At 42.8% G+C, this 27434-nt stretch overlaps 3 protein-coding genes and 1 long non-coding RNA gene across 6 annotated transcripts; 2 read left to right on the top strand and 2 right to left on the bottom strand.

Annotated features, from left to right (window-relative positions):
• Positions 1-760: 760 nt before the first annotated feature.
• LOC124131099 (evolutionarily conserved signaling intermediate in Toll pathway, mitochondrial-like) lies at positions 761-17499 on the bottom strand. Its single transcript, XM_046494194.2, has 5 exons — positions 17441-17499; positions 7953-8447; positions 7101-7324; positions 4629-4845; positions 761-1112 (listed from the first exon to the last, which is right to left on the bottom strand). Exons 2-5 carry the CDS (start codon positions 8419-8421, stop codon positions 850-852), a joined length of 1173 nt encoding a protein of 390 aa, XP_046350150.2. The 5' UTR covers positions 8422-8447; positions 17441-17499; the 3' UTR covers positions 761-849.
• On the top strand, positions 12575-13470 carry LOC125382675. Its single transcript, XR_007222530.1, has 2 exons — positions 12575-12708; positions 13328-13470. It is a non-coding gene; the product is annotated as an uncharacterized LOC125382675 (long non-coding RNA).
• Positions 13235-17430, bottom strand: LOC124131081. 2 transcript variants are annotated; one of them, XM_046494177.2, is made up of 2 exons: positions 17161-17430; positions 13235-16059 (listed from the first exon to the last, which is right to left on the bottom strand). In XM_046494177.2, exons 1-2 carry the CDS (start codon positions 17182-17184, stop codon positions 13738-13740), a joined length of 2346 nt encoding a protein of 781 aa, XP_046350133.2. In that variant the 5' UTR covers positions 17185-17430; the 3' UTR covers positions 13235-13737. The 2 variants fall into 2 exon arrangements, with proteins under 2 accessions (XP_046350133.2, XP_046350141.2); XM_046494185.2 differs by having other exon boundaries at positions 17170-17430.
• A 1411-nt stretch (positions 17500-18910) lies between the features above and the next one.
• On the top strand, positions 18911-27434 carry LOC124131068. 2 transcript variants are annotated; one of them, XM_046494157.2, is made up of 6 exons: positions 18911-19014; positions 19613-19750; positions 21150-21299; positions 23522-23755; positions 24434-24600; positions 25269-27434. In XM_046494157.2, exons 1-6 carry the CDS (start codon positions 18981-18983, stop codon positions 27051-27053), a joined length of 2508 nt encoding a protein of 835 aa, XP_046350113.2. In that variant the 5' UTR covers positions 18911-18980; the 3' UTR covers positions 27054-27434. The 2 variants fall into 2 exon arrangements, with proteins under 2 accessions (XP_046350113.2, XP_046350122.2); XM_046494166.2 differs by lacking the exon at positions 19613-19750 and having other exon boundaries at positions 18924-19014.

Raw genomic sequence — 27434 nt, 5'->3', positions numbered from 1 at the left:
CTGTTAAAAGCGGCGTTAAACCCAACTCACTCACTTGTGATTAACTCATAGGATTATCACACTCAGATGATGGATACACAGCAAGCTCAGGAAATACCACTCATTACCTATGGGTAGAAAACATTCACTAATAACCACTTGTATGAATGTTAATTGAAATTTCTTCATGTTTTACTTGTCAAGTAAAATAATAATCAAAATAATAAGTATGTATATTTTAAATGATGGAAGAAGTACTCACAATTACCAAGAGGGTAAGGTCAAATGGGGTTGAACGTCGCGTCCAATATTATTACACTTACATAGTGACGTACATGCACGTGTGTGTGTGAGTGTGGCTGTTTGTACTAGACCGGACTAATACCGCTTTTATAGTGCTAGCCCACTGAGATATACCTCAGTTTAACATGAATACCCCACTCAGACACAATATACTGACTCTGAGATTACCAGTGCTTGTTTTAGCCCCTTAATGCTGAACACCAGGCAGGGTAACGACAAGTACCATCTTTTAACGTCTTTTGGTATGATGCAGCCAGGATCGAACCCCAGACCTTCTGCTCTCTGGGTGAATGGTCTACCACTAGATCAAGGAGGCGGTCCAATTACCAATAAAGAGACTTATGTAATTACTATTTTTCTTCTAACCTGGGTAAGGTACTGGCAAACCAAGGATCATTATGAGACTGGATTCAAACCCATGTTCAGAGGATCCTGACAAGGGAAGCAACTCCGCACAGTGACAAGACAACACCGTGTCCTATGGATATGATACATTTATTATAGCTTCCTTTGACACTCCACTCTAGTAGTAGCTGCCTCACATGTCTATATACAGATACCACCCAGCTAGGACTGAGCCAGGTCTGTCCTCGTCCCTGGCACTGGCTGTAGTTCCGCATCAGGAGTCCTCAGCTTAAACACTACAGGGATGTGCTCCAACACGGGGTTCCTCCTCTGCAGGTACCTCACCCACGTGACCAGGGAGTCCTTGCTGGCCGAGCCGGTGATACACATGGCCATCACTGTGCCATCCTCCTGCTGGTGCATGCTCCACGCCGGCATCAGGTCGTCTCGCTCCTCGCTGTCATACGCCTGCCAGCCAAACAGGTCTACCGGAGAGAGAGATTGTATATATACATAACCTGCCTGCCGAACACGTCTACCGGAGAGAGAGATTGTATATATACATAACCTGCCTGCCGAACACGTCTACAGGAGAGAGAGATTGTATATATACATAACCTGCCTGCCGAACACGTCTACAGGAGAGAGAGATTGTATATATACATAACCTGCCTGCCGAACACGTCTACCGGAGAGAGAGATTGTATATATACATAAACTGCCTGCCGAACACGTCTACCGGAGAGGGAGATTGTATATATACATAACCTGCCTGCCGAACACGTCTACAGGAGAGAGAGATTGTATATATACATAACCTGCCTGCCGAACACGTCTACAGGAGAGAGAGATTGTATATATACATAACCTGCCTGCCGAACACGTCTACCGGAGAGAGAGATTGTATATATACATAACCTGCCTGCCGAACACGTCTACAGGAGAGAGAGATTGTATATATACATAACCTGCCTGCCGAACACGTCTACAGGAGAGAGAGATTGTATATATACATAACCTGCCTGCCGAACACGTCTACAGGAGAGAGAGATTGTATATATACATAACCTGCCTGCCGAACACGTCTACAGGAGAGAGAGATTGTATATATACATAACCTGCCTGCCGAACACGTCTACAGGAGAGAGAGATTGTATATATACATAACCTGCCTGCCGAACACGTCTACAGGAGAGAGAGATTGTATATATACATAACCTGCCAGCCGAACAGGTCTACCGGAGAGAGAGATTGTATATATACATAACCTGCCTGCCGAACACGTCTACAGGAGAGAGAGATTGTATATATACATAACCTGCCTGCCGAACACGTCTACCGGAGAGAGAGAGATTGTATATATACATAACCTGCCTGCCGAACACGTCTACAGGAGAGAGAGATTGTATATATACATAACCTGCCTGCCGAACACGTCTACCGGAGAGAGAGATTGTATATATACATAACCTGCCTGCCGAACACGTCTACCGGAGAGAGAGATTGTATATATACATAACCTGCCTGCCGAACACGTCTACAGGAGAGAGAGATTGTATATATACATAACCTGCCTGCCGAACACGTCTACCGGAGAGAGAGATTGTATATATACATAACCTGCCTGCCGAACACGTCTACAGGAGAGAGAGATTGTATATATACATAACCTGCCAGCCAAACACGTCTACCGGAGAGAGAGATTGTATATATACATAACCTGCCTGCCGAACACGTCTACAGGAGAGAGAGATTGTATATATACATAACCTGCCTGCCTAACACGTCTACAGGAGAGAGAGATTGTATATATACATAACCTGCCAGCCGAACACGTCTACCGGAGAGAGAGATTGTATATATACATAACCTGCCTGCCGAACACGTCTACAGGAGAGAGAGATTGTATATATACATAAACTGCCTGCCGAACACGTCTACAGGAGAGAGAGATTGTATATATACATAAACTGCCTGCCGAACACGTCTACCGGAGAGAGAGATTGTATATATACATAACCTGCCTGCCGAACGCGTCTACCGGAGAGAGAGATTGTATATATACATAACCTGCCTGCCGAACACGTCTACAGGAGAGAGAGATTGTATATATACATAACCTGCCTGCCGAACACGTCTACAGGAGAGAGAGATTGTATATATACATAACCTGCCTGCCGAACACGTCTACAGGAGAGAGAGATTGTATATATACATAACCTGCCTGCCGAACACGTCTACCGGAGAGAGAGATTGTATATATACATAACCTGCCTGCCGAACACGTCTACAGGAGAGAGAGATTGTATATATACATAACCTGCCTGCCGAACACGTCTACCGGAGAGAGAGATTGTATATATACATAACCTGCCTGCCGAACACGTCTACAGGAGAGAGAGATTGTATATATACATAACCTGCCTGCCGAACACGTCTACAGGAGAGAGAGATTGTATATATACATAACCTGCCTGCCGAACACGTCTACCGGAGAGGGAGATTGTATATATACATAACCTGCCTGCCGAACACGTCTACAGGAGAGAGAGATTGTATATATACATAACCTGCCTGCCGAACACGTCTACAGGAGAGAGAGATTGTATATATACATAACCTGCCTGCCGAACACGTCTACCGGAGAGAGAGATTGTATATATACATAACCTGCCTGCCGAACACGTCTACCGGAGAGAGAGATTGTATATATACATAACCTGCCTGCCGAACACGTCTACAGGAGAGAGAGATTGTATATATACATAACCTGCCTGCCGAACACGTCTACAGGAGAGAGAGATTGTATATATACATAACCTGCCTGACGAACACGTCTACCGGAGAGAGAGATTGTATATATACATAACCTGCCTGCCGAACACGTCTACAGGAGAGAGAGATTGTATATATACATAACCTGCCTGCCGATCACGTCTACAGGAGAGAGAGATTGTATATATACATAACCTGCCTGCCGAACACGTCTACAGCAGAAATGGAGAGCGAGGATATATATAGCCTACCTACTGAACAGGTCTATGGGAGAGAGGATATATATAGCCTGCCTGCTTAACAGGTCTACGGGAGAGATGGAGGGAGATGGCATATTTCGCCTGTCTGCTTAAAACATCTACGGGAGAGATGGAGAGAGGATATATATAGCCTGCCTGCTTAACAGGTCTACGGGAGAGATGGAGGGAGATGGTATATTTCGCCTGTCTTCTTAAAACACCTACGGGAGAGATGGAGAGAGGATATATATAGCCTGCCTGCTTAACAGGTCTACAGGAGAGATGGAGGGAGATGGCATATTTCGCCTGTCTGCTTAAAACATCTACGGGAGAGATGGAGAGAGGATATATATAGCCTGCCTGCTTAACAGGTCTACGGGAGAGATGGAGGGAGATGGTATATTTCGCCTGTCTGCTTAAAACATCTACGGGAGAGATGGAGAGAGGATATATATAGCCTGCCTGCTTAACAGGTCTACGGGAGAGATGGAGGGAGATGGTATATTTCGCCTGTCTGCTTAAAACATCTACGGGAGAGATGGAGAGAGGATATATATAGCCTGCCTGCTTAACAGGTCTACGGGAGAGATGGAGGGAGATGGTATATTTCGCCTGTCTCCTTAAAACACCTACGGGAGAGATGGAGAGAGGATATATATGTCAGCTTCATTTGGAATTTTGATCTTTAGTAAATAAAACTGCCTCCAAACACAAGCATACCCTCAACAGTACACCATATTTGGTGTAGATGGCGCTCACAAAGACCAGGATGTAGGGTGAAATATCAAAAATAACATAATAGCGAGGCATTATTTTTTCGCATTCAGACTTATTTGTTTTCGAGATTCGGCAATGAGATATGCAGGTCTGAATGCTCCAGAATTTGGAAGCCTCGATGCTGACTGGCTGATAAGAAAGAACACCTGACGTGATCCACTATGAACCACCTGACTCTCCTCCCCAGCGTGTGAGAGATACAGAACTTACCCTCTTCTACCTTCTCCTCCTTGACCACCCTCCCCAGGGCGGGGTCAGCTCGCAGGATGAAGTAGGTCAGTGACTGTCCCCTCAGCCACACCTTGTATCCCCCCTCAACAAACAAGGGGACGTCTCTGGGGTGCTCACTGATGTGCTGTTGCTGGGCGGGGCTCTGGGCGGAGACGACAAATGTATCCTCTAGGGGCTCCATCTCCACTTCAATGGTCTGCACAAACACAGAAGATGCAAACATCGCAGGGTGCGAAAAATATGTCCACAAGACAAATCCCAAGAAACATGAATCATGATCAAGAATTCTTAATATTGGTGTTCAACGAGCTTGTTGATACATTTATCTGAAATGTCTTTATCCTGTTTTCTTTACCTTCATTAGCATGAAAGATGGTGATGTGACGTGAAATGTACACAGGATTATTGCACCTGAATAGCGACGTGTGTGTGTGGGTGGCTGCTTGTATTAGTCCCGACTAATTTCTGCAGATTTTATAGTGCTAACCCACTGAGATATCATGCCGCAGTTTAACATGAATACCTCACTGAGACACAGTATACTGACACCTAGCCAACCAGTCCTTGTTTTAGCTCCTTAATGCCAAGCATCAGGCAGGGTAACAACAAGTACCATCTCTTAACGTCTTAAGAGGTACGACGTGGCCGGCGATCGAACCCCAGACCTTCCACTCTCTGGGTGGGCGATCTAGTGTGGAAGGGGAAAAAATGATGATTTACAGTAATATTGAGTGAGTCACTTAGGTTTAATGTCCCTTTGATTAGTATTTCATTTAAATCACAACATGTCAGCTTTGTGTGTGTACAATGTTATGATGCTTTCTGGGATTCTAAACCATGATCATCAGATCCTGACCTGCCTAAGGGAGACAACTACACACCTAATTGTGGCGTCTTAGATGACTGGCACCAATAAGTACCGTTGCTTCAAACATGCTCAAATCTTGTACGATAACCATGATAATTTGACACTGTAGTACTGGAGTCTACAGATACTGACATGACTGAGTGATGAATACATTTTACTTGAGCATATTTAGCCAGTCTATGCCATGCATTTAATAATGTGCAAAAGCCCTTTGCAGCAAGTAGGAAATGTCTTTAGGTATGACGTGGCCAGGGATTGAACCACAGATGCCCCGTCTACTAGACCTCAGAGATACGGATGGTTGCCATGACAACAAGTGACAAGAGAGATACCATGCACAATACCGTGAACCCTGTATGTTATTTGAACATAATCTATGTTGTCAGGAAACTTGTTTCTCATTATGATGAAGTGGACAGAACAAACAGTTGAATTAGTTCAAAACACCAGCAACCTACACTTTACAGAGTGTCAGGTGAGCAATAGGCCACCATGAGTTGTCTCCCTCTGAGGAAAAGTATTGCCAAACACTTCAAGAGACAGTCTCAGTTTGATCGGATGGGTATTGCAAAATGGTGTCACAAATGACAAACATGAAGTGGCGTTTATTCCTACTTCAGCACTAAACACATGAATTATAAAGATTGTAAGTGAAGTCTGTTGAAGGTTCTTGTAATCCTTCAAGAGGTTTATTCTCTAAGTAAAGTATGTGCAATACATTTCAATCTGCAAGAACAACCTTTGCAATCAAAACAAGAGAGGCAATATCTATCACTGTCTGTTCCCAAACCTTTGTATCTATTCCTTGAACTTGTCCTTTTGTTGCACTGACAGTTGACTAAACATATGCTTAAGTCTGTAATCTCAATGACATGGGAATGAATTAATGGCTAACGATCCATAACAACAATATAGTAATTATTAAGTTTTGGTAAACTTTGACTATCTAGACTGGTCCACTTCATTGCTGTTAGTTTTGTTGTTACTGTTGGTTGTTCAATGCCAGACTAAGCAATATTTCAGCTGTGTGAAGGTAGACAGTAAATTATTGAGTCTGGACCAGAAAATCCAGTGATTGACATTATGAGCATCGATCTACACCATTGGGATGATGACATGTAATCAACCAAGCCACTGAGTCTATGGCTACCCAATCCATGTAGTCGCCTGTTACGACAAACATGGGTTGCCGGGGACCTCCATTCCTCCCCGAAATCCCCACAGGTCTGCTAGCTATAGAAATGTTGATGTTCTATCTGAGCTACTCCAAGAACCATTATTCATTCGATACCAAACATTGCTGACATTTGTCAAAACTGTACAAGTAGCGAAAAACGCTTGCGGTCAAAGGGAGATAACTCTAGATACCAGAAGCGATAACAAATGTAAACACCGTTAGTGTGGGGAAATTCTAATATTGCTAAGTAACTGGTAAGTAATGGTGAATGAATGTTTGGTACATGCTGCTAGGATATCTGGTTAGGTTGTGAGGATGTAACAGAGATTGTGGGGATGGTAGTTTGAGTCTGGATCTTGAATAAACAAGTCGTGTTGTAACGAGCTGTGTTACGATCTTTGGGTACCTTCCACATGTCAATGACATTCTCCTTGTCAATGGCCATCCGCTTCAGGGCTAGCGCTGCCAGCAGACATGGATCCTCCGGGAGCTCCTTCGGTACCGGGTAGGGATTTGCATTTTTGAACTTGGGAAGCCAATACATCATACGACGATACTTCCTGAATGCGTGGGCATCGGGACCAAATACTTTCTTCAGGATACTGCCAAACTCATGGTCGGGTATTACACCTGCAACAAAGTCCACTTGGGTAGACAGCCTTCTAAATTCACGCTAATATGGTATCCTGAAATTTTCTGTCAGGTTTATTCAGTTCAAATTTGAAGCAAAATTGAAGCATTGAGACTTGGTTCAGATTTATAACCCTCAAATGCTACGAGTCCACGAGGACTACCATTATAAAACTTTTACTTGTCCTCAGCAAAATTTTGTAGTCCTGGTCTAGCCGACTCGTGTAAATTTCAAAGGCTGCATTGAACATCCATGACGATTTTGGGTTATGCCAGTTTTCGATTATATTATATCAATAAATCGCCCCCCCCAAATTTAACTTAACTCCCCACCTTCACCTCGAGATTACACATCCCCACCATCAACCACATCACTTCCACATTACACATCCCCACCATCAACCACATCACTTCCACATTACACATCCCCACCATCAACCAGCATCACTTCCACGTTACACATCCCCACCATCAACCAGCATCACTTCCACGTTACACATCCCCACCATCAACAACATCACCTCCACATTACACATTACACATTACACATCCCCACCATCAACCACATCACCTCCACACATACACGCTCACAATGTCCCTCCATCTGCTCCACATAATCCCCACTCACCATTATCCTCCATCTGTTCCATGAGGTCTATGGCACACTGCTGCTGACGAGGATAGTGCATCAACTCGACCTGCCAGGAACTTTTCGGGATCATCTTCTCGGGGGGAAATATCTCCAGCAGCTTCTTGTACGTGGCAAGGTCATTGACCACTTTGAAGTCCTTCATCCTACCCAAGGCCGAGTACAGAAACTCAACATGCCCTCGTCTGTACACACTCTCTTTAGCAACATACATATCCACAGCTATCTCAAACGACAGCTTGTTGGTTTCCCTCAGCCTCGCGATTTCATCGAAATGTTCTGCTGCTTTGCTCTGAAGCTGTTGTTCTGTCTTGTAGGTCTGGACGTCTCTGGCCAGTGACCTGTAGCATGTGTGAAGTGACCGGCACTGGACAGAGGCCAGGACATGCTGTTGGTGGACACTCAGCTTCCGGAACATCCATCTTGCACTTCGCGCCAAGGTCGCCATATTGGAGGAGAGTCTTCACATTTTACCTGGAGTTCAGTGACATTGATTGAGATGTTTTGTTCAAGGTAATTAACAGGAACAATTGTGTAAAAATATGAAGGCTAATAAAGAAATACATTAGTGTTTGTTTGTTGTTTAACGCCACACTCAGCAATATTCCAGCTATATGACGCCGTCTGTAAATAATCAAGTCTGGACCAGACAATCCAGTGATTGACATCATGAGCATCAATCCATGCAATTGGGATACAATGACATGCATCAACCATGTCAGCGAGGCAGACCACCCGATCCTTTTAGTTGCCTCTTTACAATACGACAAGCATAGTTGCCTTTTACAACAAAATGAGTAAGTGGGTTTGGTTTAACCCTGCTTTGAACAGTATTTCAGTTATATCACAATGAAGCAGCTTGAGGTATGACACAGAGCTGTTTAAGATTCTGACCTAAAGTGCCTTTGCCAGGCAAATTGAGAAAAAGTTGAGAAATTTTGTTCAAAATTTCATAAATTCAGAGGAAATATGAAAGTTATAATTCAAATTGGGAATTTTTACTGTAATTTGTTAGGGTCGAATGTCGTTCTCAGAGCAGGTATTGATAAATCCCTGTAGGAGGAAAGCCCAAAGTGATCCCCAGCAGTCATGGGTGTGGTGTTGACATAAAATCATAATGGAGGCAAATAGGATTTCCCCCAAGGACCAGAAGATCCTTGTACAGCTGCGGTCCAACTCTGTATTGTGTGTTATGGTGCCTGACAACATGGAGAATACTGGCCACCCGTGGGTGAAAATTGTGAAATAAAATTAGCTGAACCCCTATTAGTGGTTGACCTTATTTAAACTTTAATTATAACTTCATATCTAAATACTCATACACAAACCCCCTGGAGCAACTCAGAGCCTGATATTTAGCGAACAAAGAACATGTCTTAAACAATATTCTTACCACTGGTTAATGTTGTGTGCCAACCACAAGAACATGATGTCTGTGATGAACTTAAAACCAATCATCGTCATGACAGGTCATAAACTTAAGCTAGCTGGGCACTATGCTTTCTGAAAAGTTGTAAGATAGTAAATGAGTGAGTGAGTTGGGTTTAACGCCGCATTTAACAGTATTCCAGTTATATCGCGGTGTGTCAGCTTAATGTGCGAGGAAAGCCCGAAGTGATGCAGGTCTCAGACATTTACCACTTCGGAGAAACCCACGAGCACGGGTATGGTGCTGACAAACCTAGAAACATAATCGAGTCGAACATGGACTCGAAACCACAATCATAGGTTTCTGGCGTGCCCAAGGGATGCAACTCTGCACAGCGAATCGCTTAGACGTCTGGGCCACCCGTGCCCCAGTTGTAAGTTAAGGTTAACAGGCTATAATTACATGTCAGGGCTAAAGCATGTAAACTCCCAGACAACAAAAACTTTATATATTTTGATGCCCTCACAAATTTGATTCCTCTCATTGCAAGCACCTATAAAACTTTTCAGCAGTTTTGGGGGCATATTTGCAACAACGTTCACAAATCACACTGCGGACCTATTCTGCCCTGGTATTTCAGCACTCGGACATTTCAACAGGGAGACATGCATGGGGTACTGGGGACCTGTTCTGTCTTGAAATCACAGAACTGAGACAAGCAAGGGGTACTGGGGACTACCCATAGGGATGCTAGTACAAAAACTTAATCGCACCTCATAACATGACCCAGAAAACACCTCATAAAAAAAAACAAGAAAACGCATAAAAAACAATCAAGTCTTCATTTAACTTAAGTGTTTATTCATGAATAATGTCGACATCAAACTGTTTAGCCACTGAAGATTAGCGTCATCACAGTACAAAAGTATTAACCACAGTAAAAAACATCCTGAACAAATAAACAATATTTTAACATTATTCATATTAGCATTCACACATTGATTTGTGCATCACAGGTGTGTTTCTTCACATTCTTTTGATTTCCTGTTTTACAGTTACACCACCATTCACAACAGACTGATGTAGAGCTTCATCCCGGCAGCACTATAATAAGTGTCCTTGCTTTGCTCATGACTACTGTCAGCCTCACACTAACTGAAAGAAATTCATGAACAAATGTTTTTTTTAAAAAACACATGGTCTCTGGTTATCCAATGGACCCTATATTTGACTACCACAGATAACTGACATTGCTTAAATGCTAAAAATATCTAGGTCTTTCTTAATCACGCTAATATTCTGCATATATGGAAAAAAGAGAGAAAAATTCAAAGACTTCGTCTACTTGTTAGCCTACTTTGAAATTGAATAATTAGTATCTATTACCCTAGACCACAGAGCAGATAAGCTGATAAGCCGGTTTGCCTTCATCATACATGTCATGCAGACTTTGGGCATCTCATCTCAACATCATGTACCCAATGTACTCAGCATCCTTAGTGGAATGAACGTGTTGATTTTGGATCACAGAATAATATCTGTTCAGTCGTATTCAAAATACCTTTAAGGTTCTCTCGATTTCATCATGTTCAAAAACATGTTAAATATTGAATTTGCCATTATTTTCCTCACCATGTCTCTGAGTATGACACCATGCAACTGTAAAGTACAAAACTGTCAACATTGAAAACAAACACTGTTACATGTTTTTATATAGTGGCAGTGGCATACACATGGTTTATACATAAGGTAGATTAATTAAATCTAAGCTTATCTCGGTTGGCATGGGTAGTCCAATTCAAAGATGAGGAAAATTGCTCTGCAGAACCATCTCATTACAACTCTGATACGAAACTTCGATTCATCCTGCATTTGTCTAGTTTGTTTGTTTGTTGTTGTTTAATGCCGCACTCAGCAATATTCCAGCTATATGACGGTGGTCTGTAAAATAATCAAGTCTGGACCAGACAATCCAGTGATTGACATCATGAGCATCGATCTACGCAATATGGATGGATGACATGTATCAACCAAGTCAGCAAGCCTGTCCACCCGTTAGTCGCCTTTTACGGCTAGTGTGAGTGACACGTATGGGTTGCTGAAGACCTGTTCTACCCCAGACTCTTCACGGGTCCATTTGTCTAGAGAAGGTCCCATGTGAACTTCCTAATTACCTTCATATTTTGTGTATGAATGAGCAAAACATTCAGACCAGCACATCTGATTTCTGTATCTTGACAACAATGTTGACCAGCCCGTACTGAACGTACATGCCATGATATTGTGGATATGTTATACACCCTGTTGTTTCTGAGCACCATGGCATCCACACCCAAAGAGTACCATCAAAGGAATAAAGCATTCTATGTGTTTTTTTTGGTTAAAATTGAAATTTCCGATTTGAGGTGGTAAAGAGTGAGTGAGTGAGTATGGTTTTACGCCACTTTTAGCAATGTTCCAGCAATATCACAGCGGGGGACACCAGAAATGGGCTTCAAACATTGTACCCATGTCGGGAATCGAACCCGGGTCTTCGGTGTGACGAGCGAACGCTTTAACCACTAGGCTACCCACCGCCCCTGAGGTGGCTAAGAAACAAAGCCAAATCAGTATACATCTGACTGGACCAGAACTGATGTATCTTCTGACTAGATTAGCTGGTAAATGATCGCTCAGGGTTCATCTGATGTGACCTTCTAAGGAGGTGTGCTGTGATCTTGACACTGTTGCATGCCAAAAGACGAATGATGCTACAGGTTATCAGTCACTGGTGCACCAGATGATAACACAACTTGTTATCAGTTACTAGTGATACAAACCAATCTCATTAAATAAAATACCTTAGCTCTTTTTACTGTTAAACAAATATCTGAGGACATCCCATAGTGGGTCACATCAGAACGACCTTTCATCCAACCAATCAGAGCATTGTCTACCAGATTGGGAAAGTGGCAGTCAGAATATTGTTCAGTCAGAATATCGAATATCGCTCATGCTATAAAAGTGTTTTCTAATTATGCAACCTCGAATAGGTTAACACAGGGTATTCTTAATGACAGTTAAACTAAATGGCTGTACAAGTGATTCAATCAAACTCATCAACTATCTCTCTCTTCAATGGGATAAGTAGGAGAGGCTTTCCATAGCCAGTGGGATGCACTGCCATACAATCTCACCTAGCTGTTTAACATTCCAAATTTTTCTTTTGTTCAGTTTTCAAATTTTAAAATGAGACCATAATATTTGCCAAAGTGTAGTCTTGAAAGGAAGTAGCCAGTTTGAAACTGGTGCCATAAAGCTGCTTTCTGACTTGCTAATGTCGACTTCTTGTAAGTAATTTCACTGGTCAGTCAAATTTTGCAAAAGGTCGTTCTGACATGACCTGTAATGGGATGTCCTCCAATCTTCGTGTAGCCGTAGTGGGAACATAGATCTGATATTAATGTGATAAGATACAAGCATGATTCAAATAACATCAGTAATTTACTACTGATAACACTCATGGTGAAGATCTGTGTTAGAAATCGTCTTCAGCTGCCCATGCTTCTCGTAAGAGGCGACTAACAGGATTGGGTGGTCAGACTCACTGACTTGTTTGATGCCACAGGACTTCGATGATAGCGTGTATAGCATAATATATGCACATAGAAAAATAATCACACCCTCTCCTTGTGTCACACCTTGTCTAAATGTATAGAGAGGTGTGATTTTTTTCTATATGCATATATTATGCTATACACACTATCATAGAGTTCCTGTTGTTGATGCATCATAATGTCATCGTATCCCAATTGAGTAGATCGATGCTCGTTATGTCAATCACTGGATTGTCTGGTTTGTGACTGACAGAAATTCGCCATGGAGCTGGAATACTGCTAATACTACTGTGTTAAACAATAAACAAACAAACGGATAACACAGGTTACTTCACCAAGAAATACAGCAAAAATACTGTTTAGAAACTTACCATCTTTACAGAGGAAAGAGTGTTAGCACGTGTATACACACTTGACATCATTTACCATGTCTACAGCAGATTTTGGTCTTAATAAAGAGACTTACTGTTGTTTCTATGTAAGCTTATCAAACCAAGAAAAGACTAGTGGCTTAAGTCGCAGACTGCCATATGTAAAGGACTGAGAATTTATAATTTAGGCTCTTCCCCAGAATACTCCAAATCCTGACACTTTTTGTTGCAGTACAGAAACATGTAAATCCAAACAATTAGATGGCAAGATCCCTATTATCTTTCACAACCTCCCAAAGACAATATCGGGGCTCACATGGTCCAGTCCAAGTGTCCCCGGAGTACTGCAAAGATTGCATTAACAATGTCTGACTTCTTGACTGTACAATCATGTCTGGAGTGTTAATAAACACTAAGAGGTTCTCAAGTTACACCAATTCAGGTTCAGTCTTCACGCTAGCACTGGCAGAATTTTGTTTTTCATCTTCCTGAAATTTAACATTGAGCACCGTCTGCCTGCTTGTGTCCTCAGTGGGGGCTTCTGCGTTCTTACTGACTGTGTCTACATTTGAGACATCCATGTCCTCACTGGTGATGTCTTTGGACACTATGTCCTCAGTGGGGACGTCCTTGCTGACTATATCCTCAGTAGGGACGTCCTTGCTGACTAGACCTTCTACATATTGCTCCGAGATCATCTCCTCTCCAACTGTGTCCTCCTTGAGCACCTCCTCACTGACGGTGTCCTCTGTGAGGACCACATCTCCCCCAGCCAGGACTTGATCATACATTGTCTGACTCACTTCGATAACTGTCACCACTATGTCCTGACCATCAATATTCACAGAAGCTTTCTGATCAGGCTGAGTGTCCACCACAGGGATCAACTGTCCCCCTGGATCAATGAATCCATGGACTTCTGTTGAGATGTTCAACTGGGTATCATGTTTGGCCTTAGGCTTTATGAGCATGTATTCCCGTTTCTTGGAACCACCTGCTGGGGTGACAAGAACTCCACTGTGCTCCGTGTCCACGTTCATCACAGATGCTTCTGATAGCAGCCCCGGGTCAGATTTAGGTTCACCATCAGCAGTCCCTTCTCCCTTAACATTCATAAGTGACTCGGGTGTCTGACTGGGTACAGAAACTTCGCCACTCTGGATGCAAACCTCCTCTACAACATCGCCAACTTCTCCAACAGCCACAACACTAACTCCTGCAGTGGAGTCTTTTTCATCAGGGGGTTTGACAAGAACTGTTTGTCTGTCTACACTGTCAGTGACTCCACTGTTTCCTAATGCTGGTTCCCCATCCATTTCAAGATCATTGTCCTGATTATTGCTACATGTCCCATAGCTGTGATCACGATCTGCAGCCCTTGAGATGTGCCCTGAGACATCTTCCTCCCCATCTGACTCCATTTCAAAGTCACTAGACTCTTCTTCAAACAAGCTGTCTTCATCTTCATCATCATAGTCCTCCGTGGACACCTTTGCCCTCTTCGCTCGTTTAGGCTCCTTTTTAACTTCTCTGGCATGTTTCCTCTTTCTCCTCCTAAGAGAGCCTTCTTGATGCCGGGCTGTCGGCAGATGATGAAGAATCTTTGGTTTGTAGGGATAGATCCCTGCCTCATGATACGAGGCAATTATTGCAGGAGTAGTGAACACTTTCTCATAGGCCTTGCTGGCAATTTTACAGATATTGAACCGGTCAACCGTCTTATCCTGGTGCTTTAGAAGGTAGGAGGAACATTCCTTATGGAAGCATATGTCCATGGGGTTGAAGTTGGCAAGGTTGTGTGGATCAACAGTGTATGTACAGTGGGGTGGGATGACAAAGAGGATGATCCTATGCTCCAGGGCCCATCGGATGACAGGGAAGAGGATTCGAGACCGGTGTCCATCATAAAGGAGGAGGACATGGGTGTTCTCATCTTCTTCATCTGCTTCAAGGTTCTTCAGGAAGTGGTCCTTGAGGTAATGTTGCATGATTCGACTGTTGGGAGCTCCGGACTCGGACATCACTGCCCCGAGGCCATCGGGACCCCCTTTGGTCAGTTTAGCATTTGGTTTCTTTCCTTTGAAGATGAAGAAAGGAGGGAGCTTTAGTCCTAAGGCGTTGAAACAGCTGAAGATGGTAGCTTCAGGCTCGTGAGGCTCATCTGCATAGGTCAACGTAAGGGCAGTTTCAGACAGATTATATATCAAATGTGGCCTGTCCTTAAGATTGTTCTTGACCAGAATAGAATCCAGTTCTTCATAATATTTCTTCTGTACACTTACTGGCGGGAAAGGACATTTTGCACGGAAGTGATACTCCATGTAAGTGATCTTCTTCTTCTGCCTGTCCACAAACTTCTTTATCCAACCGCGACTCATTGGTCCTTCAGAAATGTCCCTCTTGCCATAGTAATGTCCATAGTCTGCAGCACCATCAGCGATGTCGATCTGCCGATAACGGTATCCAACTGCCTTAAGCTTCAACATGTGTTTCACAAAAGACCTTTCATCTTCCTTGGGCATGAACGGGGGTGGTCCTGAGTGAACAGTGTTGACCTTTATCCTTCCCTGAACTCGGTCTCGGAGGGTGGATGCTGGAACACCATTCTTGATGGCGGCCGAGCGGATAGACATCTTGTTCTCCATGACATCCTTGAAAGCATTCTCCACATCCTGAAGGTCGTAGTTTCTGTACTTGGATGTTCTGCTGTCCACCTTCCCTGGTGAGTCGGACGTCTTCTTAACTTTGGCCTGAAAACAGAAGAATGCTTTCTGACTAATCTGGAACTATTTTATGAGGTGAGGTGAAATTTGGTTAAACGTCGCGTCCATGATTATTGCACTTATATAGCGATGTGCATGCACCTGTGTGTGTGGCTGCTTGTACTAGTCCGGACTGATGCTGATTTATAGAGCTAGCTCACTGATTAATACCACGTTGTAATTTGGAAATGCTTTCATCTGAAGTGGACAATGTAAAAAGCACTAATTATCATGATGGTCATACATTCATGAAAGTTCAATATAACTATAAGCACAATAAGGTGGAATGAACAGTAACACCAAATCTGTATATCATAGGTTTGAACACATATTTAAAGAGAAAAAAATGTCTACCAAATGATGTGTTGGTAGTTGGGTTTATATCTTGCGTTTGAAACTTGAGCTTGAAGTCATGTGTTTACACTCTGACAAAGACTGGCAACTTGCTAACATAGTGTATGTAGGACTGGTATGTATGCCCATTGATAGTAGATTAGGATAGAAACAGGCATTAATATGGCCTTTTGGGATACCTCAACAAGATTACCAAATATACAAATCATGCCATCACCGGAATAGATATGAGTCTGTTAGTCCAAGACAAGTGAAAATCTATTAGGATTAGGCCTAAGTTGTTTCTTCCCAAAATCAATTGATAAAATACTGACATTATTGTCCACTAGCTTGAATTTAAGGTGTTGAGTATCCCTCCATTACTAAAACTATGGGAAATAATTCCCTTCACCACTATAGGCGGCCTTTCGGTAAAAAACCACCAAGTTGAAATAAAGGACAAACATATGCAATAATATGTCAAACAGTCATGTTGCACGTTGTATCAAAGCCTAATCGTGTCTCAGTTTGAAGCAGGCGGAGTTTTTCCCCTGAATTTTCCCCCTGAATAAATCTTCGTAAACATGTACAAAACATTAGATATATGTAGAAATACAGAATATGATAATGCTAAATGATGTTGTCATGCAAGTGCGCGAAAACAGTGACCTCATTATTTACAGATTTCGCCTACACTTCCGAAACAATGTCAAGTTAGTAAGGTACATCGAGGGGCTAGGGATGATTAATAATTACCGGATTTACCTTCTTCCTCGCCATTACATGTGGCTTTTACTTCGTAAAATATGCACAATATTTCGCCATCTTCTCATCTCGCGTGACCGGTGTGCACGAAAACTATGACCCGTGGAAAAGTGGAACACGACGCTGCAAGGCAATGTTACGCGCTTGTCTCTGAAATGCAATCTCCAAGGTACATACGATAAATAAAACATATGTTTAATGTTGTTATTTTAAGTTTCATACACGCATATAAATGATTCTACACAAACTTCTTTGACATAAAAGTATTTACCACATTTTCTCAAAGTCAGTCGAAGGGAGGTAACTCAACATACAATTTCTCCATTGTCTCGCCACTAGTGAATATTCAGATGAATATGTCGAATGTCTGTGTGTTATGTACCTGTAGCGGATATTGTGTATAGTAAGATAGTGAAGGAAGACTGATACCCAACCAAACATTTAAAACCCAGTTGGAATATGATTTTTTAAAGATATTACAACATATCTTTAAAAAGCCACTGGTGTCTTCACCAGAAACCTAAAATAAAACAATTTAGAGTATTTTATGCTTCCAAACTATTTATGATCAATTTCAAACATTCACAGCTACATTTGCCTTTTAATAAAAATGTATACGTAACAGCATCACTGTCCCACGAAGATCCGGGGTAGAATAAGTCTTCAGCAACCCATTCTTGTCCTTACAGTCCACTATGCTTGTCGTAAAAGGGGACTAACGGGATTGCGTGGTCAGGCTCCCTGACTTGGTTGATGCATGTCATCATATCCCAATTGCTTGGATCGATGCTCATGAAGTCAATCACTTGGTTGTCTGGTCCAGACTCGATTATTTACAGACCGCCGTCATATAAATGTAATATTGTTGAGTGCGGCGTTAAACAACAGACAAACAAACAAACAAACAAACCAAAATCTTCGGCATGTAGACAAGGCACATAATATCAAGCCATGTAGTTTCTAGTATATACAGAGACGTTTGGGTAGCCTAGTGGTTAAGTGCTCGCTCGTAGTGCTGAATATCCGAGTTCGGTTCCCCACACGGTACAACGTGTGACATCCTTGGTTGCTTGGTGTCCCCCGTCTGGAGATGGCTGGGATATTGATAAAAGCGGCGTACAATACTCCCTCACTCAGTTCACAGCTGGGACTGTGGGTAACAAACTCGCGTGAGATGGCGACCACGACTGTGAAACATGGAAATACATTGCATGGAATAAACTGGTGTTATCTAAATAACAACAACAACAATGACATGGCAGGACGACAGTGTTGAATAAATACTGCAAAAGACGGAAATTCATTTACGACAACTTTCCTTTGAAGAAACACACACTGTCAGACATATTTTGTATTTTCACTGTTTAACTTGTATATATTCACTGGCAATTTTTTTCTTCTTATTTTGTTTCCTTTTTTCTTATAATATATGTAAGAACTGACATACGTGTACGTGCTCGTATAATCAGTTAATCAGTTACTCAGCCATTTGAATGTACTGAAGAAACGTAACTATGTTTGAATTAAGATGTCAATGCTAATTCAATAGCAAATGTTTGATCTTTTTTGGAGAGAGAGAGAAAGAGAGAGAGAGAGAGAGAGAGAGAGAGAGAGAGAGAGAGAGAGAGAGGCAATCTCCTTTATCAAACAGGTACTAACCTATTTAATCTGATAAGTCTTGTTGACTTAGGTCTACGAAGAAAATACTGCTATCCTAAAGAAGCGCACATAAAATATGCCGAAGCTGACCCACATATCGGACGTAGCTCCGCCATTGTAAACAACGATGCGACCGTCTCTTGTTTGGCAACATGTCTGCCGATCATAGCTACTGTGTATTGTTTGGTAAGCTCAATTATGTGTCACTGGGGAAGCTACGTAAAAACCAACAACATTTACGATGAGAGAGTTTCAATAGACTTGTCATCAGATGAACGAAGTCTTTGTGTTTTCACATGTATGTCACCTGTGTCCGAACAGCATAATTTGAAACCTCCAATATCCTGTGTTTTAAGCAGGTATTGTTAGTCGGCACTGTTCTCAGTGTTCATGCTGGGCTGATTCGAAGACAGTTTTGACATCTATAATATATCTTGATGAGGTGCACACAACGGGACGTACTTAGAAAGGGACGTAACTCTAGTTTTGCAAGACTTGCTTAGAATGTTAGGCGGTAACGCGCACGTATAGAGATCAATTTAAGCTTGGCTATTTTCAAGGCAGTCTTATTTGGCAGAGTATGGTATACAATGGGGAAACTTAATGAATACATACTCTATCCAGGAAGAAGTGGATTGGTGCCAAAAGTCTATACATTACATTGGTATATTAATATATGTCACACCTATTTACTGAAGCTACAAATATAATTGTCCTCATGCTAATTTCTATATTACCACCTTCATGACAGACAACCTTTATTTTTGTGATAATGTCGTTGTAGCGTCAAAGGATGGAAACGAGGCCAAAAGTAGGGATTTCAAGGAATTCGATGACGTCATTTCTGAATTTATGAAGGATCAAGGAATTCCTGGTCTCGCGTTGACAGTCAGTTACCATGGTAACGTCATATATACACAAGGTAGGCCATGAGCATGCACATCCAAGCTTTAGAGTGAGTGAGTTGGGTTTAACGCCGCTTTTAACAATATTCCAGTTATATCGAGGCGTGTCAGCTTAATGTGGGAGGAAAGCCCGAAGTGATGCAGGTCTCAGACGTTTACCACTTCGGTGAAACCCACGAGCTTGGGTATGGTGCTGACAAACCTAGAAACATAATCAGGGCGAACAGGGATTCGAACCCACAATCATAGGTTTCTGTCGTGCCCAAGGGACGCAACTCTGCACAGCGAATCGTGGCACCTTAGACGACTGGGCCACCCATGCCCCCTCCAAGCTGTAGAACAGAGGAGGATTTTATGAATGAAAGGAAATCGCTCCGGCGTAACCTTTCGTTAGTGACTTAACAGGGTCACGATTATCCAATCATAATCAACAGAACGAGACCAACCTTGTACGACACACATGTGACGTACGCCCGTGAAGATCCTGGGTAGAACAGGTCTTCAGCAACCCAATGCTTGCCGTGAAAGGCGACTTTGCTTGTCCTAAGCGGCGACTAACGGGATCGGGTGGTCAGGCTCGCTGACTTGGTTGATGCATGTCATCGTATCCCAATGGCGTAGATCGATGCGCATGGTGTCAATAAACGGATTGTCTGGTCCAGACTTGATTATTTACAGACCCCAGTCACACAGCTGGAATATTGTTGAGTGCGGCGTTAAACAAACAAACAAACAAACAAACAAATAAACAAACACATTTGTGACGTACGGATGTAATATTTTCCACCTGTCTCATCACCACGTTGGTAATAAATAACTTTATGATACATAGTCATAATCAAAGTATTTTTTTGTGTCCAAGGCATCCGGTCCATATGAAATACAAATGTAGCCATGTATTATGGCATTAAATAAGAAAATAATAACCATTACAGTATCTCCTGATTAGTTTATGAAAGACTCGTGTTTTATCAGATATTTTTGAGTATATTATAAATGAATGTAGCTTGAGTACGACATCACATCAGATGAGAGGTCTGCCACTGTGAACCGCCTCCGTGGTCTAGTGGTAGAGCGTCCGCCCGGAGAGCGGAAGGTCCGGGGTTCGATCCCCGACCGCGTCATACCAAAAGACGTTAAAAGATGGTACTTGTTGTTACCCTGTCTGGCGCTCGGCATTAAGGGGTTAAAACAAAGACTGGTCGGCTCGGAGTCAGTATACTGTGTCTGAGTGGGGTATTCATGTTAAACTCCGGCATGGTATCTCAGTGAGCTAGCACTATAAATCGGCATCAGTCCGGACTAGTACAAGCAGCCACACACACACACGTGCATGCACATCGCTAAATAAGTGCAATAATCTTGGACGCGACGTTAATCCCCATTTCACCTCACCTCTACCACTGTGTATTTCAGGCTACGGGATGGCAGGAGTCAACAGGCCGGTGACGTCATCCTCTCGGTTCCGTATCGCAAGTATGAGCAAACCGCTCACGGCCATAGGCGTGATGCGATTGGTTGAACAGGGTCAGCTGACCCTGGAGGATAAAGTGTTTGGCCCCAAGGGTAAGGCTACAGTACTTAGTGTTTTGCGTTTGTTCACTTTCATCCATGAACTATTCTATTAAAACTACAATTTTACAAGATGTGTATCCTCTCCTTTTGAAGCTTATGGGAAGGAATGATAATCCGTTAGGTATGTTCCTTAGAATATGGACCGACCGCCTCCGTGACCGAGTGGATATAAAGAGACAACCCGGAGTGCGGAAGGTCGGTGCATGGTGGTGAGGTGAGGTGAAATGGGGTTTAACGTCGCGTCCAAAATAATTGCAATGATATAGCGTCTGGCATGCACGCGCGTGTTCGGAGTAATAACGTTTTTATAGCGCTATCTACCATGCCCCAGTTTAAAATGAATACCCCATTGGCTACCCAGACACAGTATACTGACTCCGAGCCGACAAGTCTTTGTTTTAGCCCCTTAATGCCGATCGAACCCCGACCTTCTGGTATCCGCGCGGACGCTCTTCCACTAGACCACGATGGCGGCCCGGTACATGGTACGGTCGTCGGCCGCTTCATACCAAAAATTACCCCTGAAAATCTGGGGTAAAAAAGGTCTTCAGCAACCCCTGCTTGCCGTGAAAAACGACTATGCTTGTCGTAAGAGGCAACTAACGGGATCGGGTGGTCAAGCTCGCGGACTTCGTTGATGCATGTCATCGTATCACAATGGCGTGGATCGATGCTCATGATGTCAATCACTGGATTGTCTGGTCCAGACTCGTTTATATGCAGTCCTCCGTCATATAGCTGGCATATTGCTGGGTGCGTCGATAAACAACCAAACATACCAAAAAAGACTTTAAAAGATGTTGCTTGGCTTTAAGAGGATACAGTTAGGACTTGTTGGCTTGGATTCAGTATATTCTGTCTGCGTAGAGTATCAATGCAGAGTTGCGTCCCTTTGGGCACGCCATAGATCTATGATTGTGGGTTGTATTTCCGGTTCGCCCCGATAATATCCAGGTTTGTCAGCACGATATCCGTGCTCGTGGGTTTCACCGAAGTGATAAACGTCTGAGACCTGCATCACGTCGGCCTTTCCTCCCACATGAAGCTGACTCTCCGTGATATAACTGGAATACTGTTCAAAGCGGCGTTAAACCCAACTCACTCACTCATTCACTCAGGATTTCACAAACCGGAACTTAGTTGAACTCGAACAAAAATGTTATACATTCAACAGTGAACGTATGTATGTATATGTTAAAGAGAAATAAAATAGTACATTTGGGGGCTCATCCTCGTTTATTCAGTGTGTTCCCTGGACCTATTCGTTTCCATAGCTACGTTAGAATGTGATTTGATTGGCTGGTAATTTTCAGCCATTAGTCATTCGAATAGGACATGATAGCGAGCTGTAGTAGCGAATGAAGTCATCACAATAGAATGGCGATTACATACACCGGATGTAAGAGGATGACCTGGGCATGGAATTTCGAAGATCCTTAATTTTCATATCAGTCATCTCTAATGGCACCACAGTAGGCGTGGTTGGTTAGCCTAGTGGTTAAAACGCTCGCTTATCATTGTAATTCTGAAGGCCCGTATTTACCCACAAGTGAGCATGGGTGGACCATGGTGTCTCCCGCGGTGAAGTTGCTGGAACATTTCTAAAAGCAACGTAAAACCCAAACTCATGTGTAAATTCGCCGCGATCTTTTAATTTGTCCTGTTGCAGTCAAGCACAATAAGAATTTTAATGTCTCTACACAATTCGACCATGATATGTGTAACATGACTCGTACTTGTCGGAACTTCAAGAGGGTGTCCTCCCCACTCCCCACCCCCGCCCCTCCTCCCGTATACCATCTAATTTTTCACTCTGAGTTTCATTGCTCACCAATACTTAAGGCATTGAGAAAAGGGTTCGATTTATGTTAAATGTCTGAAAAATAGCGAAAACGTATAATATATAAAGGAAATGTTTGCGTACACCATTATTTATTTTGTAAATGTATAATCTGCGTATCAAATACGATCTTATGTCCGTCCCGCGTGCCCACTGCTAAGTCCAGAATAACGTCTAAATGGAAATCCCGCGTACCAAAAATGAGTTGGCAGCCCTCTTCAACTTCACTAAGTATACAAGTTGTTGTTATTCATAGCTAATTAAATTATTGTTGACAAGGTCAGCGTTGAAAGTTAATCTTTATTTGTTTTCTTCCTTGAGATATCTTATATACCTAAACAACGTGGGGTAAGCATGACATTTTCTCTTGTAGGAATTCTGAAAGAATTTAAACCAAGCGCCAAGGGAGATAAGCGTGTTTTACAGATAACAGTGCGCCACCTGCTGCGTCACTCGGCCGGCTGGGACCGGGATCAAGCGGGAGACCCAGTCTTCTTTAATCTCGACGCCATAGACGCAAAACACGGTGTTGTCTCGCCTATCAGTGACCAGTTAAATGTCAAACTGGTGAAATTTATGATGACGAGGAAGTTGCAGTTTGCACCAGGTGAAGCAATGGCTTAAAAACCTGTATTCTTCCCGATAAGAATATGTTTCTTAAATACGCTGACTTTCGCACAGCAAGATGGCTTTTCAAATCCAGAAGGGCTTCGGGATTGCCCCGTCGTATAAGGTTTCGTAATTCGCTGTGTAGAGTTGTGTCCCTTGCGCACGCCAGAAACCTATGATTATGGGTTTGAATCATGGTTCGCTCTGATTATGTTTCTATGTTTGTCAGCACCATACCCATACTCGTGGGTTTAACCGAAGTGGTAAACGCCCGAGACCTGCATCACTTCGGGTTGCCTCCCACAATATATAACTGGAATACTGTTCAAGTTGTGCTAAACCTAACTCACTCACCCACTCACACAGTGAACTGATGTATGTATATATTCAAAGGGAAAACAATAGTACCAGTAACCACATGTATGTAAAAAATATATTAAGTCTCAGTCATCAAGAGATTTTTATCGGGTATATGTAAATATACTCTGTTCTCGTGAAAAATTGCACCATCGCACCAGCGAATCTTTTTTTCGTCTTCACCATCGATTCGTTTGTTTCAGGTGAGAGCATATAATAGAATTTGCCGTGAAAGGTCTAATGTATTGAGAATACATGTCAACTGTGAAATGTATACATTTTAACGTCATGCGACTAACACGGTGTTTTGTCCCACTAGGTAAGCGCCATGCTTATTCCAACTTCGGCTTCCTGGTTCTTGGGTTGGTGTTGGAGAAAATGACACAGATGAAATATGAAACATTCATGAGGGAGATCTTTCTTAAAATGGGTCTACCTCGGCTACGAGTCGGCTTCACGAAACGGATCCTCTGTGATACAGAAGAGGTGCTAACTGTTAATTACTCCTAAACATCTTTAATACATAGCTTGACCCTAAGTATATGTTTGCCATCTTCTCTCCGTGACTCGTGAAGATCCGGGGTAGAATAGGTCTTCAAAAACTCATGTTTGCCCTAAAAGGCGACTATGCTTGTCATAAGAGGCGACTAACAGGATCGTGTGGTCAGGCTCGCTGACTTGGTTGATGCATGTCATCATATCCCAATTGCGTGGATCGATGCTCATGATATCAATCACTGGATTGTCTGTTCCAGACTCGATTATTTATACAGACCGCCGTCATATAGCTGGAATATTGCTGAATGCGGCGTTAAACAACAAACAAACAAACAAAGAATCTTCCCTCCGTATTTTATGATAAATCATAGCGTTCAACCATGAATTTATGAACCATATTGTATTACTAGTATTTATCATGTAGTAAAAATATGTTAATTTGGAAACTCACCTTCTGAACTATGAATAATTCCAGTATGAATTTGGATGAGTAGAAGTGCTTAGCGTTCATACAGTCAGTATGAATTAAATCATGTCATATATTAAACTAGTATTGATTTTATGAAAAATGTAGGTGCATGTTCGAGATATGCATGTACCAAACAGCATAACGCGCTGTATTAGTGAAAGCAGTAACAATTGTACCTATGTTTCAGGTTGAATATTTCAACAATCGAGATCCAAATGTAATGAAGTCCCTCTTTGCCAACGAGGGTCATGTTCTGCCTCAGTACGGCTCCTTCAGTATGGAGAATACGGGCGCGTACGGGGGCTGGGTGGCATCTGTGGGAGATCTGTTGACCGTACTGCATTCATTGCAGCGCGGCTGTGGAGACGAGGTTGCTGTGGAGAGCATCCAAGAGGCCCGAGACCCAGGCCCAAAGAGCGGCCAGATCCACCCAGGGTGTATGGAGAGGCTTCAGACTGGGCCTCAACCCACATCTAAGGCTAGAGAGAAGGCTCTCGGTGAACAGATTGGGGCAAAGAGAGATGTAGATGGGATGCTTGACGAGACTGATGTTAAGAGAATGAAATATTGTCACAAATATGTCAAAGAAAGCTGTTTCACACAGGAACCTTCCACACCACATCACCCTGTAATTGGTTATGTCGAGGTGGAGATTTGCACGTGGGATGACGTGGGTACGTCTCGGGATGAAGATGGGGTGTCACACTGCTGTCTGGAATGTAACACATTCACATCATTCGGAGTTCCAATACAAGACGAATATTCTCACCGAAATAAGCCTTGTGAATTTGAGTGTCACAGACACACCTGGATGAGTGATGAAACTGCTAGAGATCTAAAGAAAGACTATAAAGAAGAAACATCCGCAGATAATATCCAACACGAGTGTGTACTTGAACCTCTCACAGTCTCTGAGATGTTGGCGGGACCCGGTTGTGACGATGGTAAACAGTGGTATGGTCTTGGATTAGATGTCCAGGATTGTGGCACCTCTTTTGGACACACTGGAGCTATGGAAGGTTCCTGTGGAACAATGATGCAACATAAATCAGGGTTCAGCTGGGTCATGTTGATGAATGCTTGGTCAAGAGACATGGACTTAGACGGACTTGTTAAATACGCCCTCAGTACCGTCAAGGGATATCCGCTCTATTATGAAGCCGATAAGGACAAGAACATCCATGAGATCATTTCTCAGGATGTGCAGGAGAAGGTGCTGCTGCTTGTTCCGCTTCCAGACGTCAAGGCACTGATTGCAGATGCTGAGTCAGCTGGTTTTATGCTAACGTGGATTAATGCATGCAATGTTGACACGAATGTGTATTTTAATTTAATTTTTCGACAATCCATCACCCGTTGGTCGGTGTATTTTGATGTTGACGATGATGGTTTTTCTGTAATTCTTGAACAGGAGGAACATAGAAACCGTCAACCAGTTCTTATAGAATCGTATACGACAAATGACAAAATCCACCATAGTATATTATTTCATGAAAGTACAGGCCATAACCAAGGGCGAATCATATCGCCTATAGTGCCTGCGAAGGTGTACCTCAAAATGATATCTGAAAAACAAGCAAACGGTATGAGAGTGACATGCCAGTCAGCATCTGTCCTAAATGGTGATATCTACGTATCGTCCATTTTACAAAACACAGGTCAAGACACAGTCTCTTGGCTCCAGATAACAGCCGAGGAGTTTCTCGTGGAGCAGCAGAGACAGATGAAGAAATGCCGGGACCTACACTATGTCAAGTTTTATTCTTTGGATGAAGAACCCTATGTCAGTGCGGTTTGGGCAACTAAGAACATTGCTTCCGATCGTTACCAGAGGCATGGTGCTTCCAAATATGGTCTGCTACAAGAGCTACGTGAAGCGGCCTCCAGGAATCTTAGATTGCAGTCGTGTTCTTCTTATATGTCAGAAGGTGTCTTGAACTTTGCAGCTGTGTGGAATCCATCCGATGTTTAGAGGCAACCGCGAACTGTGTAGTCGGGATGAAGAAGCAGATGAGAAAAGACTCGTATGTTTTTAGGCGTATTTATTGTGAGAATGTGACGCGTGGCTCCATTGCCTCTTAGAGTCAGTGAGTGAGTGTTTAACACCGCTTTAAGCAGTATGTCCGTTTTGTTCCAGCGTGGCATCTTCATGTGGATGGACAACTGGGTTTTGAATCAAATTAACTGAATGCTGGCACTGCCAAGGGACGTAATATTTAGTACTGGGTTAGCCGTTCCTTGAAAGCATATCACTTCTGATCAAACCTAAGAGTTATTCTTTCTTGTGTAATGTAACATTAGTCGCTGTATGGCTCACTCACTCACTCACTCACTCACTCATTCACCCACCCAC

This window comes from Haliotis rufescens, unplaced genomic scaffold, assembly GCF_023055435.1.
Source record: "Haliotis rufescens isolate VD_foot unplaced genomic scaffold, xgHalRufe1.0.p SCAF_20, whole genome shotgun sequence".
NCBI lineage: Eukaryota > Metazoa > Mollusca > Gastropoda > Lepetellida > Haliotidae > Haliotis > Haliotis rufescens.
Note: the sequence above shows the minus strand (reverse complement) of the source record. Positions and strands in the feature narration are given on the sequence as shown.